This window comes from Octodon degus, unplaced genomic scaffold (assembly GCF_000260255.1).
Source record: "Octodon degus isolate 3935 unplaced genomic scaffold, OctDeg1.0 scaffold00041, whole genome shotgun sequence".
In the NCBI taxonomy this organism is placed as follows: domain Eukaryota; kingdom Metazoa; phylum Chordata; class Mammalia; order Rodentia; family Octodontidae; genus Octodon; species Octodon degus.
Genome location: NW_004524617.1, coordinates 13,857,582 through 13,870,237, shown reverse-complemented (window position 1 = coordinate 13,870,237; position 12,656 = coordinate 13,857,582). Strand labels below are relative to the sequence as shown.

General features: G+C 44.4%; 1 protein-coding gene across 2 annotated transcripts; it reads left to right on the top strand.

Annotated features, from left to right (window-relative positions):
- The first annotated feature begins 54 nt into the window (after window positions 1-54).
- Window positions 55-3,077, top strand: Sat1 (spermidine/spermine N1-acetyltransferase 1). 2 transcript variants are annotated; one of them, XM_004631388.3, is made up of 6 exons: window positions 55-297; window positions 454-505; window positions 594-677; window positions 2,199-2,300; window positions 2,392-2,432; window positions 2,557-3,077. In XM_004631388.3, the coding sequence occupies exons 1-6, from the start codon at window positions 232-234 to the stop codon at window positions 2,725-2,727; spliced, it is 516 nt and encodes a 171-aa protein (XP_004631445.1). In that variant the 5' UTR covers window positions 55-231; the 3' UTR covers window positions 2,728-3,077. The 2 variants fall into 2 exon arrangements, with proteins under 2 accessions (XP_004631445.1, XP_023571174.1); XM_023715406.1 differs by lacking the exons at window positions 55-297; window positions 454-505; window positions 594-677 and adding an exon at window positions 684-1,147.
- The last annotated feature ends 9,579 nt before the right edge of the window (window positions 3,078-12,656 follow it).

Here is a 12,656-nt window from a genome sequence, read left to right as displayed (position 1 = left end):
CCTGGGGCGGGGCTTCTTGGAGTTAAAAGCTGGTTCCCACTGCGGCTCCCGAGTGCAGCTCGCGATTACAGCTCTGCTGACGAGTTTCTTTCACTTACCGAGGTTCGCCGGGTCATGGTGCCAGCCTGACTGAGAAGAAGACGCTCCCGGGAGACGAATGAGGAACCACCTCCTCCTGCTGTTCAAGTACAGGGGCCTAGTCCGCAAAGGGAAGAAAAGCAAAAGACGAAAATGGCTAAATTCGTGATCCGCCCGGCCACCGCCGCCGACTGCAGTGACATCCTGCGGCTGATCAAGGTAACGGGAGGCCCAGGCTTGCCCCGGGGCAAGGGTTGGCCGCGGCTTGAGATTCCTTCCCTGTCTTCTTCCCCTTTCCCGGGACCGATCGGCCGAGCCTGTCCTGTTCCCTCATTTTCTCTTCTGTTTCTCTTTCTTCCGTGTGCGTCACTCCAGGAACTGGCTAAATACGAATATATGGAAGACCAAGTGATGTTAACCGAGAAAGGTAACGCCGCGGTGGCGGGGTGGGGCCGGGCGGCAGTGCCCGAAAGCTGCCCGGAGGCCAACGCCGTCCCTGCCACTCCTTCTTGCAGATCTGCTAGAGGATGGCTTCGGAGAGCACCCCTTCTACCACTGCCTGGTTGCAGAAGTGCCCAAGGAGCACTGGACTCCGGAAGGTAACCCCCCGCCCTGCCCGGAAGCTGAGAAAGCAGAGCGAGTGTTGTGTAAAACTTGTAGCGCCTGCTGTGTAGAAGTCCCAGCCACACCGGCTGAGGCCACTAGACAACTGGCGGGGATCCTCACCAGCCGGTGTTGAGGTTACTGAGGAGAAAACTGGTGTGCGGCACTTTATAACAGGGCGGGTTAAAAGAGCTGTTTAAGTAAGCCTCAGTACTGTGGAGACCGGAAGAGTTAGGTATAATGTCATTTGATGTTGTTCAGTTTCATAAAATGGTTTCTTGTTTGACCCTAACCTAACTTTTTTTTTGTAATCGTGTTAAATCACATTTTTTTCTTTAATTTGTCCCAATCTTCAGGTTACAGTCTCTAGCTTCGCCATGTACATGGCCCTTCCGTGTACATGGATGGGCGGGGAGGTAACTAAAAGATCCTTTACACAATAAAGTAGATGATCATGATAAATGAGGTAAGGTCCTATTATCGCACACTTAAAACACGGTAGATCAGAAACCCTATCATATTCGCTTCCTGTCTGTTTGCAAAGAAATATAAAATGGCTAGAAAGTTTAATTTGAAACTTTTGCCTTCCCTTGGAATTGTGGCAACCTCTCAGGAGGGATTTTTTTTTTTTTTTTTTTTTTTTTTTCAGAACTGGGGATAGAACTCAGACCCTTGTGTCTGCTTGCAGGTGCTTTAATTCGCAAGCTATTTGGCCGGCCCTAAAAGTTGAGATGTATTTTTTTTTTTTTTTTTTGCTGGCCCCTGTTGACTGGTCAGAAGACAGCTAAAAGGGGAAGTTGTTTGGGTGGGTACTTTAAGTTTCTTTCTGACAGCTGTTCCCCAAGCTAGAAGAAATGAGCTGGGCTTTTGAAAGGGGTGCTGTGGTGGGGTTTTCTGAGGCGCATGAATGTTATGTAATTCCCAGTTCTGGGTTATTACTTCTTCTGGCTTAAAAAACTGGGGAGAGCAAATAAAAATATTTAAATTGGAAGGCAAGTTCTGAAATTAAACATTGTACTTTTGGCCTAATGTTCTGACCTTAAGGAAGCAAGAGTTGGTAAACTCCCAAATGTTTACTGTTCTGAACTGCCGTGTAAACCCGACTTATTCCCAAGTCAGTATACCAGTGTATCATTAGGATGTGAACAGTGTGTGTGCTCAGTAGTTTAAGACTGTAGCAGTTTTGCTCTGGCAAGTAATGAAAGCATTCTCGCTTCCTGAGTGTTGAGGCCCAGCCAACTGCAGAGTAGCCAGCCCCCAGTCTTAGCCTGGCTTCAGCTGGCTCTAATGTGCGCTTTTTGCAAAGCCCTGTCTGACAACAGTGAGCTCCTCCCACAGTGGCCTGGACTGCTCTAACATAAAGATCAGGAGGCAGCCCAGTGGAGTGGCCACTTGTCTCTGTAATGTACGTGCATGTGAATTTCTTTAAAATCTACCATTGGCCTCTGATTCTGCCACTACAACTTTATTGGATTGTTTTTTCTTCCCTCCGTCTCATCTACATTCTCTTATTCCAGGACACAGCATTGTTGGTTTTGCCATGTACTATTTTACCTATGACCCATGGATTGGCAAATTACTGTATCTTGAAGACTTCTTCGTAATGAGCGATTATAGAGGTACATAGTTGTGTTCCAGGCTGGGGGGAGGGTCTAAAATGAACCTCCAAGTCCTTACAGTGAAATTTTTAATTGTACTTCTTCCTTTTAGGTTTTGGTATAGGATCAGAAATTCTGAAGAATCTAAGCCAGGTATGGCCTACTTTGGGGCTTCTGTATTTGGAAGGGTGACTGGATGATCACAGTGACTGACTCAAAATTGGGTTTTGGAATGCAGGTGAAACATTACCAAGTCAGTGTTTTCTCTTATCAATAGGTCGCCATGAAGTGTCGCTGCAGCAGCATGCACTTCTTGGTAGCAGAATGGAATGAACCATCTATCAACTTCTACAAAAGAAGAGGCGCTTCTGATCTGTCCAGTGAAGAGGGCTGGAGGCTCTTCAAGATTGACAAGGAATACTTGCTCAAAATGGCAGCAGAGGAGTGAGGTGTGCTGGTGTAGACGATGACAACCTCCATTCTATTTTAGAATAGATTCTCAACTTACCTTGCTTTCTGTCCTGTTTGTAGTGAAATAATAGAATGAGCACCCATTCCAAAGCTTTATTACCAGTGGCGTTGTTGCATGTTTGAAATGCAGTCTGTTTCAAATGCAGTCATGTGTGCGGTTTGGAGTCAGATTTCTCCTTGAACATCTTTTGATAAACAACAAGGTGGTGTGATCTTTATATGAAAAAAACTTCATTCTTGTGAGTCATTTAAATGTGTACAATGTACACACTGGTACTTAGAGTTTCTGTTTTGATTCTTTTTTTAATAAACTACTCTTTGATTTAATTACCTGTGGAAGCATTTTTACTGATCCTCTGTCCTTATATATTATTCTTGTTGAGTATAAAATAAAAATGATCAAAACATCAATAGATAAAAAAATTCACTTGAAGACAGTCTTTAACCCAATTTAAAACTTTTATGGCCACATTGGATTTCCAAAGTTGTAACACAAGACACTTGACATTGATAGCACTGTACACTTTACCTGACAGAATTTTCAAGAGCTCAGGTTTAAAAACCCAGGTTAGAAAAAGGCCCATGGTGAGAAAGTCCAAGTTGTATGAGTAAACTGTGGAGGCAGGATTATGAAACATTGAAAATCCGAAAGGGAAAAAATCCCATCCCACATAAAATGCTTGCTTTATTTCTGGTTTATTTTATTGCTGCAGACTAGAAATGAAGCCCCGGGCCTATGTGCTAGGCAAGGTGTCGCCACTGTACCACACCCCAATTCCTCACAGCCATGATGGCACATTTGTTATAGGGAGTTAGGGAATTAAAAGGAAACACGGGACAAATCTTGTAAATAAGTTTCTGATAAATGAAGGGCTTCTATAGTAGAGAAACAATAGGTGCCTTTCAAAGTTTGAGGGAAAAGAAATAAAGGCTTTCTCAAGGTTGAAAATGAAACAGAAGAGGCAAAGAAAAAGATGGTTTTCTCCTTAGACATGTGAACTTTTTAGTACTCATGTTGACCTACATTACTAAACCCACTAATTTCTGCAATAATAAAAATGATAGTTGATAAGAACCACTGTAAGGGGCCGGGGAGATGGCTCAGTAGAATAAGCACTTGCCTGGCAAGTGCAAGGGCCTGAGATCAATCCATAGTTTTGAAGAAAAAAAACCTACTGTAGACTAATGTTCAAGAGTCAAGTTTCCTGAGAGAAGTTGTAAGCTACCTGAAAAACAATAGTTCTGTGTTCCAGGAAAGATATAACTGGGTTTTCCAATTTCCTACATTCCTATTGGCTGTGTTTAATACAGAAGGGCTCTGGAATTTATGGGTGGTACAGAGAGCGTGCTGGGGAACAGGTCTACAGAGTCAGTTCCCATCCAGGACCCTGCTAGCATAGCAAGTGACAAGGGAAGGCCCACAAAAATGAAACACAAACAGCCTTCTAACAAGTAAGATACCTGTGTTTTAGGAACTAGACCTTTTAGAGGAAAACAATCACATGCTGACTATGGTTAAATATAGCACATGAGTAAGTTCAGTTACCTGAGTGAGTTACTACATGACTATTTTCTCATCCTTTTTAGAGTTTAGCCTTAAAGGCCTAGTGTTATCAAGAAAGCTTTTTTTCATTTTGTTTCTTCAGATAGGATCTCAATATGTAGTTCAGGCTGGCTTGATCTCACTATGTAGCCCAGGCTGGCCTCAAACTTCCATGGATCCTGGATCTTCCTGCCTCTGCTGAGTGCTGAGGTTACGGGAGTGTGCCAGCATGCCTGGCAAGAGGAAAGCTTCGTGAAGCTTTCCATCCACTTTGGAAAATCTGTGGAGTGTGAAGTGTGGAAGTGGTCGTGAGCCCGCCCAGCTCTGCAATTTGAGCTTTCCTTGAGCACTTTGAGCTAGAGGCCAGGCCTGAGACCTGTCCTGAACAAGCAGGTCCTGTCCTTTTCAAGCCCCTTAGGCTCATTCCTCCTGCATCACTGAGCCACAATTTGCACAGTGCCTTGGGCAGGCTTTGGGACAAACTGACTTCCCTGTCCCAAGACAGCTTGCAGCGAAGACTGTCCTGTTCTGCTGCCCCCAGGAGAACAAACTGTGAAGACACAGCTAGTGCCCAACTCACCAACTAAAGAAGCAACTGTGTGGCCCAAGCACATCCCCTCGGGCATCAGAGTCAGCGCCTTCAAGCAAGATCCTGGGGTGCCATCCAGAAGCCAGCGGGGAATCAACCAGACAATGCTTGCTGCACCAGGGCCCACATGCCCTGTTTACAGACAGGACCAAGAGAAAGGCAAGAAAAAAGAGCAAGAGAAAAAAAACAAGAGCAAAGGAAACTAGAAATGAAGGGACTGGAAGTCAAGTAAAAATGCTGCTGGAAAAAAATTTCCAATTCCACCCAAATGTGCCAAGAAGTGTTCTTGGAAGAATGGGGATGGCTGGTTCCCTCATCGGCATTGGTAAAGAGCTCCTAGAGGTCTAATTTAAATGGATTTTAAAAGGCATCAAAAGGGCCAGAGATACAGCTCAGTGGCAGAAGCACCTCCCTGGCAAGTACAAGGTCCTGTGTTCCATTCCTGAAACAAGAACAACAAAAAAAGGCATCAAGGCCAGGTGTGGTGGTACACCCTTGTAATCCCAGCACTGCCCCCAAGCAGTATTTTTTTTACCTAGGCAATAGTTGGAAGTATGGCCCTTTACTTACTATTTTTTTTAAGAAATAGGGTCTTTGGGGATGGGGGTATAATTAAGTGGTAGAAAACTTGCTTAGCATGCATGTGGGGCTGGGTTTACCAACTGAAACAAAACAAACAAATGTGGTCTCACTGTTACCGAGGCTGGCTCCACTCCTGGCCCTCTAGACATCTTCCGGTCTCACCCTCCCAAGCAGCAGGATGTTATGGTTTACATCTAGATGTCCCCCTAAAGCGTCATGTACACATGGGTGGGACTTCTGAGAGGTGAATGGATCATGGGCCCTGATACTTTCTAGCGGATTCATCCACTGATGAGTTTATAGCTAAGTGTGCTGTTGGGAGCTGAAGCCTGGTGGGAAGGGGTGGGTCATGGGGGTGTGGACTACAAGGGTTCATCTCCCTCCTCCTCCTTGATCCCTGTGTGCTTCCTGCTGCCACGCTATAGACTGTCTCTCCTCTGCCATGCTGCACTACCTCGAAGCCAGCCAACTATGGACTGAAACCTTCATAAACTATGAGCCTAAGTTAACCTCTCCTCCTTAGAGCTGTGGGTGTTAAGCACTATGTCTCAGTGATGAGAATGTAACTAAAACACAAGGGGCTAGAAGGGTGCCCGGCCTTCCTTTTTTTCCTTTTTTATTAAGCTATAATTTAGTTTGTGTGATTGTTTGAATATAAAAGATGAGGACTAAGCCAGGCTTAGAGGCACATGCCTATAATCCCAGCTCTCAGGAGGCTGAGGCAGAAGGATCACCTTGAGTTCAAGGCCAGCCTGGGCTACATAGTGAGTTCAAAGTGAGCCTTGACTACACAGCAAGACCCTGTCACAAAATAAAACAAAAGATTAGAATTAAACCAGGCTTGGTAGCACATACCTGTAGTTCCAGTACTCAAGAAACTGAGGCAGGAGAATTTTGAGTTTGAGGTCACCTAGACTACACAGCGAGACCATGTGTGTAACAAAAAATTGCCAGGATGGGCCGGGGAGATAGCTCGGTGGCCTAAATGCTTGCCTGGCAAAAGCAAGGACCCAGGTTCAATCCCAGGTACCACATGCCATGCGGGCTCCACACTGTGCTGGCCACTGAAACCAGACATGGTGGCACACACCTGTAATTCCAGTGCTGGGGAAGCTGAAACAGGAAGATCACTATGAGTCTGAGCTGTATAGCATGACCCTGTACCAAATCAATCAATCAATCAATCTTTTTTAAAAAAAAGTCCAGGAATCAAAATATTTTTAAGGCAAAGAAAGTATAAAATTTAAGATCGGAGGCCCCACAACATCAGCCCAATATAGATGCAAATAGATGCCTCTTTAAACACTGAATTCTAAAGTAGGGCATGGAGATGCACATCTGCAATCCCAGAACTTGGGAGGCTGAATCAGGAGGATTGCTCCAAATTTGAGGCCATTCAGGGATGCACAATGAGTTCAAGACCAGCCTGTACTACACAACCTGACTCAAAATACCAAAGACAAAAAGGAAAAGAGTTTGAACTCTAAAGCAAAAATCTATAGTTTGAAGTCACCACCAAGTAAGACAATATGATATGGGTAAATTATCTAAAAGGAAACAACAGAGGGCTGGCCAAATAGCTCAGCAGATTAAAATGCCTGCAAGCAGGCACAAGGGCCAGGAGTTCAATCTCTGGGCCTGCCATTCCGGCCCGCCCCAGGGCGTGCTGAGTCAGCGATTGAGACTGGGCATGGTGGCACGTGCCTGTAATCCCAGCTCTTGGGAGGCTGTAAACAGGCGGATCACCACAAGTCTGATCTAGTAGTGAGACCCTGAATACCTTGTAGACCCTTCCCTAAAATAAAAAAATTAAAATAAATAAAAGGAAACAACAGTGATAACCCAGCAAAAAAGAAAAAAAAATCTATGTAATCAACACCCCTGAACAGATAGCTTTCAGATCACTATTTTAGGGGTGGAGCAGAAGGCTCAGCAAGTTTAAGTGCATTCCTGGCAAGTGGAACATCCTGAGTTTGATCCCCAGTACCAAAAAAAAAAAAATCTTAAGGAAGATCACTATTTTACTAAAACATTATGTCTGACACAATCACTTAGGAACACTGGTATTTCAAGACTGAAGACTTGCAATTATTACATCAGAATATTTTGGGATTGACTCTGTTTTTGTTTTTATTTTATTTTTTAATCTTTTTGTATTTTAGGAGTCTACAAGGTGTTCAGGGTCTCACTACTGGATCAGACTCGTAGTGATCCACCTGGTGTAATCCCAAGAGCTGGGATTACAGACACACACCACCATGCCCAGTCTCAATTGCCATCTCAGTGCACCCCAGGCGTGGGGCTGGCATGGCAGGCCTGGGGATCGAACTCTTGGCCCCTGAGCCTGCTTGCAGGTGCTTTAATCCTCTGAGCTATTTGGCTGGCCTTGTTTTTGTTTTTAAAAACAACTGTTACTTGCTAAGTCTAGGATGTCCCTAAAAGACTTATGAAATTAAAATTTTTGGTACCAGTAAAACAAGAAATAACTATATGTATCTATGCAGGCTCAAGACATCCTGCCACTAAAAGGACAGCAGGGGCAACAATAGAGGTATGTCTTGTCACCATCCCAGCCAGAGCCCAAGATCATCAACCACTTAGATTCCAATAGGTGCCTGTCTTTCTAGGGAAAGAAAGCAGAGTCTTAGAGCCATACATGGTGGCGCACACCTATAATCCTAGCACTCTGGAAGCTGAGGCAGGAAGAACTCCACAAGTTTGAGGCCAACCTGGGATACATAATGAGTTCTAGACCAGCATGAACTACAAACAAACAATACAAAGTAGGGTGTTTTGAACAGAAATGGAAAATAAACAACTCAGAAGAAACTTAATGATTTAGTGATGTCTTAGACCCACTCTGCACCTGGGAGTCTCCTTTGTACCGGGTACCCAGCAGGGCCAACAACAGACGACACTGCAGCAGGACCTAGAACAGATGTCATTGCTCCTTGAGGCCAGTGACCGCCATGCCCTGGGAATGACGCATGGTGTGCAGCTCCCCCGAGCCTGGCCCGCTTGGCCTTGCTCAGCCTCTGCTGGCAGCCATGTCTGCCCCCAGAATCCCACCTGCTTGACTGATGCCATCTTTGTTTTCTCATTCCTTCACTATCTCTTCCTGAGCAGTCACCTCAGGGGTGACCCTGTACTTCATCCTCCTCCTTTCCCTCTCCAGTCTGGGCTTCAAGTCAGTCTGCTGTCACCTGCAGCCCAGACTGACAGGCAGCCCATATCTCACCAAACCCACCCCACTATCATTGCCTTTGTTGTCCCACCTATCAAAGGCCACCACAGGCTCTTGCTCTGATAGTTTCCCAGCACTCTATTCCCCCATCAGCTCTTTCTTTCTGGGGTTCTTATCTGGCCAGCAAGTGTTTTGGTAGCTTCCAGATGGATATCGACATAATAACTAGTGATAACAGCTAACATTACTCACCAGAAACTTGGGCCTCTGCCCGAAAGAGTTAAAGACACCATGCTACAGGGATACTTCTGTCCCTGTGCTTTTTGCAGTGCAGTTTAAAAGTAGCTAAGCTCTGTAAAACAGCTAAGTATCCATCAATGGATGAATGGATAAAGAAACTGTGGCATTTGTACACGATGGAATTTTATTCAGCCATACAGAAGGATAGATTCATGCCATTTGTAAGAAGACGAATGGTTCTTGAGACCATAATGCTAAGTGGAATAAGTCAGACAAAGAACATTAAAGCAGGGTTTCTCTTATATGTGAGACCCAAAATATAAATAAATTTAAAAGTGAAATGGCCAGGTGTGGGGGCTGTACACCTACAATCCCAGCACTTGGGAAGCAGAGGCAGAAAAATTGCCGTGTGTAAGGCCAGTCTAAGCTACACAGTGAGTCCAAGGCCAGCCTGCATGACACAGAAAGATTTTGTCTCAAACAAAACAAAAGAGGAAAATGAAGGCAGGCTTTTTGAAGATAGAGAAGGGAAAGAGAGACAGTGGGTTGTGAATGGGGTAAAAAATGATCAAGATATATTATATTTACATAGCGAGTCCCGAAAACAAATGTTAATATCATGTATTGCAAACATAAACCAATAGTAATACAGAAAGCATGCATTAAGTGTATAACAATTTATATACATTGCTGGCCCATCTGACTCACAACCACCCTATGAGGTGTATGCTGTCTTGGCTACTTTCTCGTCACTGGGACAGAATACCTGACATTCACAATTCAAGGAAGGAAAGGTTTATTTTGGCTCACAGTTTGTAGGGGCTTCAGTCCAGAATCAGCTGCCTCGAAGGCAGGTCAGCATGGCAGAAGTGATGGCACAGGCAAAATAACTCATGCCCTGGTGACAGGAAGCAGAGAGGACTTGGGGGAGGAGGAGGGAGATACATATAATCTCGAGGCCATGCCCCCAGTGACCCACCTTCTCCCACCAGGCTTTACCTCCCCACATCACACCCAGATGTAAGCCCATCAGTGGAGTAACCCAGTATCACACACCCATGATCTGGGTACCTCCCCAAAGCCCTACCTATGAGCCCATGCAGCTTTAAGGAGACCTCCAGATATAGCCGTACTATTAGTATTTTCTCTGTGTGTGTGTGTGTGTGTGTGTGTGTGTGTGTGTGTGTGTGTGTGTAAGAGAGAGGGAAGGAGAATGAGGGAGGGAGGAAGAAGAGAGAGAGAGACAGAGAGAGAGAGACAGAGAGAGAGAGAGAGAGACTTTATACCTTCTAGGCTGGCCTAGAACTTTCTATATAGCAAAAGCAGGCCTGGAACTTGTGATTATCCTGCCTCAGACTCCTGAATGCTGGGATTTCAGACATTTTCCACCAGTATGGCATTTTTTTTGAGACAGGGTCTCACTATGTAGCCCAGGCTGGCCTCAAACTCCCAGTGATCTCTTGCCTCAGCCTCTCAAGTGCTGGGGCTACAGGGGTGTGCAACCATGCCCAGTCAGCATTTATTTTAATACTGAGTCTCATCATACTGCCCAGGCTGGTCTTGAACCCTGGACTACCCAAGTGATCCTCCAGTCTCAGCCTTCCAAGGAGCTTGGACTATAAGCATATCCCACCATGTTTAGTTTCTTTTTCTATTGACAAACTGAACCTCAGACACATTAAGTCATCCAAAGCCACACAACTCAACCTGGAAATCAACTCCAAACCAAGGGCACAATTCCTGGGGGATTCCTGCCATATTCTCAGAGGAGTTTAAAACTAGGAGAATGACTGAATCTCACACTTCTTTCAGCTTACAGACTGAGGAATAATCAGTATAAGCACTTTCTGGATCATCAAAGTCAGTGGTCCCAGGACTGGTCACACACTAGAAAAATTCTGAAAAACACTAATGCCCTACCCTGAGAGACTGCTCACAAACATTCCAAAGGGAAACAGGCTCAAGACCTCCCACCATCTGAGGAATCCATGGCTCACCTTGGTGCCATGCAGGTGCTGCTGAGCACTTGGCAAGCAAGGCCCGAGTGGCTCACAGGGCACTGCATGCAGGGGAATCTTCTTGGGTTGGGTTTTTGAGACTGGGTCTTGCTATGTAGTTCAGGCTGCCCTTGAACTCACTATGCAGCATAGGCTGCCCTTGAACTCACTATGCAGCATAGGCTGGCCTTGAACTCACAGCAGTTCTCCTGCCTCAGTCTCTGAAGCACTGGAATAATAGCTGTGTACCACTATTTTCTGAACCACATAGTGAAGAGTGGTTAAGAGAATCATCCTGCTCCATACTGTGCAGAAACTCAAGAACATCCATACTAGCTAGGAATTGGTGCTAAGTTCCTTGCAAGGTGGCAACTTCATTTCAGCAGAAACCTCTCTCCTCCCGTGAAATCACTGTTGTTCATTTGAGTTTTATTAGTTCAGAAGGTTTGCATTTCATTTATTTTTTAGCATTTTGTACACAAATGTTTATTTCTCTTTTAAACATTCCCTTTAAATACAAGAAATGAATTCTAAATCTTCATAAAAATACATTAAAAATGAAATTCCTCCAATAGTGTATGTAATCACTGTGTTCTTGGTCACTACTGGCATTTATGGTTTGACATCAAAAACAAAGACAGGTTATTTAAAAATCATGCTACTGGATTTCTAGCTCGTCCTCTAGGACCAGCTCTATACTGACCTGCAATGTTTAAAAGTTTTTATCACCAAATTGAAGCAAATTTAAGGGTGAAACAGCTGTGCACTGAACACAAATTCAACTGAACATTGTAAGATGTAGTCAAGTTCATAACAAATATAAGTGTTCTTGTCATTGTATTGGTTTCATAGTTGCATAAAAGCAGCAAACATAATGTGTTGTTTATTAATAATACAGTAATTTCAATCACCACCAGGGGTCTGAGAATTCTTTTTTTTTTTTTTTCAGAACCAGGGATAGAACTCAGGCCCTTGTGCTTGCTAGGCAAGCACTTATTCCACTGAGCCATCTCCCCAGCCCATGAGAATTCCATTTTCTTTAAAAAGGGTCCAATAATTTAAAAAATAAATAAATAAAAGGAGTCCATGTTATTCATGTTTAAGAAACACTGCTGTGACCTTTATGGAGCACTGCCTCCTGTTTGACTTTCGTGGAGGCCTGCCAATTAGCTCAGTTCCTTAAGCACCTGCTTTTGTAAATGCAATCAGGCGCAGAGGACTGTGGTTCAATCCCCAGCTCCTCAAGCCTTACCAGACCCGCCCTTAAGGCAGCCTGAGCCAGCCAAAAAAAAATCCTTCTGTTTGACTTTTGTTAGGTGCCACAGTGTGCACACCTGTAATCACAGCACACCAGAGGCTGAGGCAGAAGATCACTGGGAATTCAAGGTCATCTTCAAATACACAGTGAGACCCTGTCTCAAAGAACCAAAAACATTCAAATAAAATAGAAATTACTACAAAGCTGGGGATGGGTCTCAGTGGTAGAGTACATGCTTGCTTAGAATGCACAAAGGCTTCAGGATTGAGTCCGCACACTGTGGGAAAATAAAAAGTGCCAAAGCTTATCAGATAAATGATACGCTTCCATCAAAAGGTGAATGACTAGATGTCTGTGCTGCTAGCAGCCATTAGTTAATATCAATATTCAGGTCCACTGGTTCATTAGGAGTTCCAGAATGGTGACATTCTATTTTTGTTTTGTTTATTTGTTATTAAGACTGGATTTTTCTCTGTGTTCCAGGATGGCCTGGAGCTCACTACATATCCCAAA

What these genes read in the sequence shown, in the direction of transcription:
- Sat1 (XM_004631388.3), top strand. Translation starts at nt 232, where the DNA reads ATGGCTAAATTCGTGATCCGCCCGGCCACCGCCGCCGACTGCAGTGAC. An exon ending in AGTGATGTTAACCGAGAAAG is followed by an intron (nt 506 to 593) that starts GTAACGCCGCGG and finishes TCCTTCTTGCAG; the next exon opens with ATCTGCTAGAGGATGGCTTC. An exon ending in TTCTGAAGAATCTAAGCCAG is followed by an intron (nt 2,433 to 2,556) that starts GTATGGCCTACT and finishes TCTTATCAATAG; the next exon opens with GTCGCCATGAAGTGTCGCTG.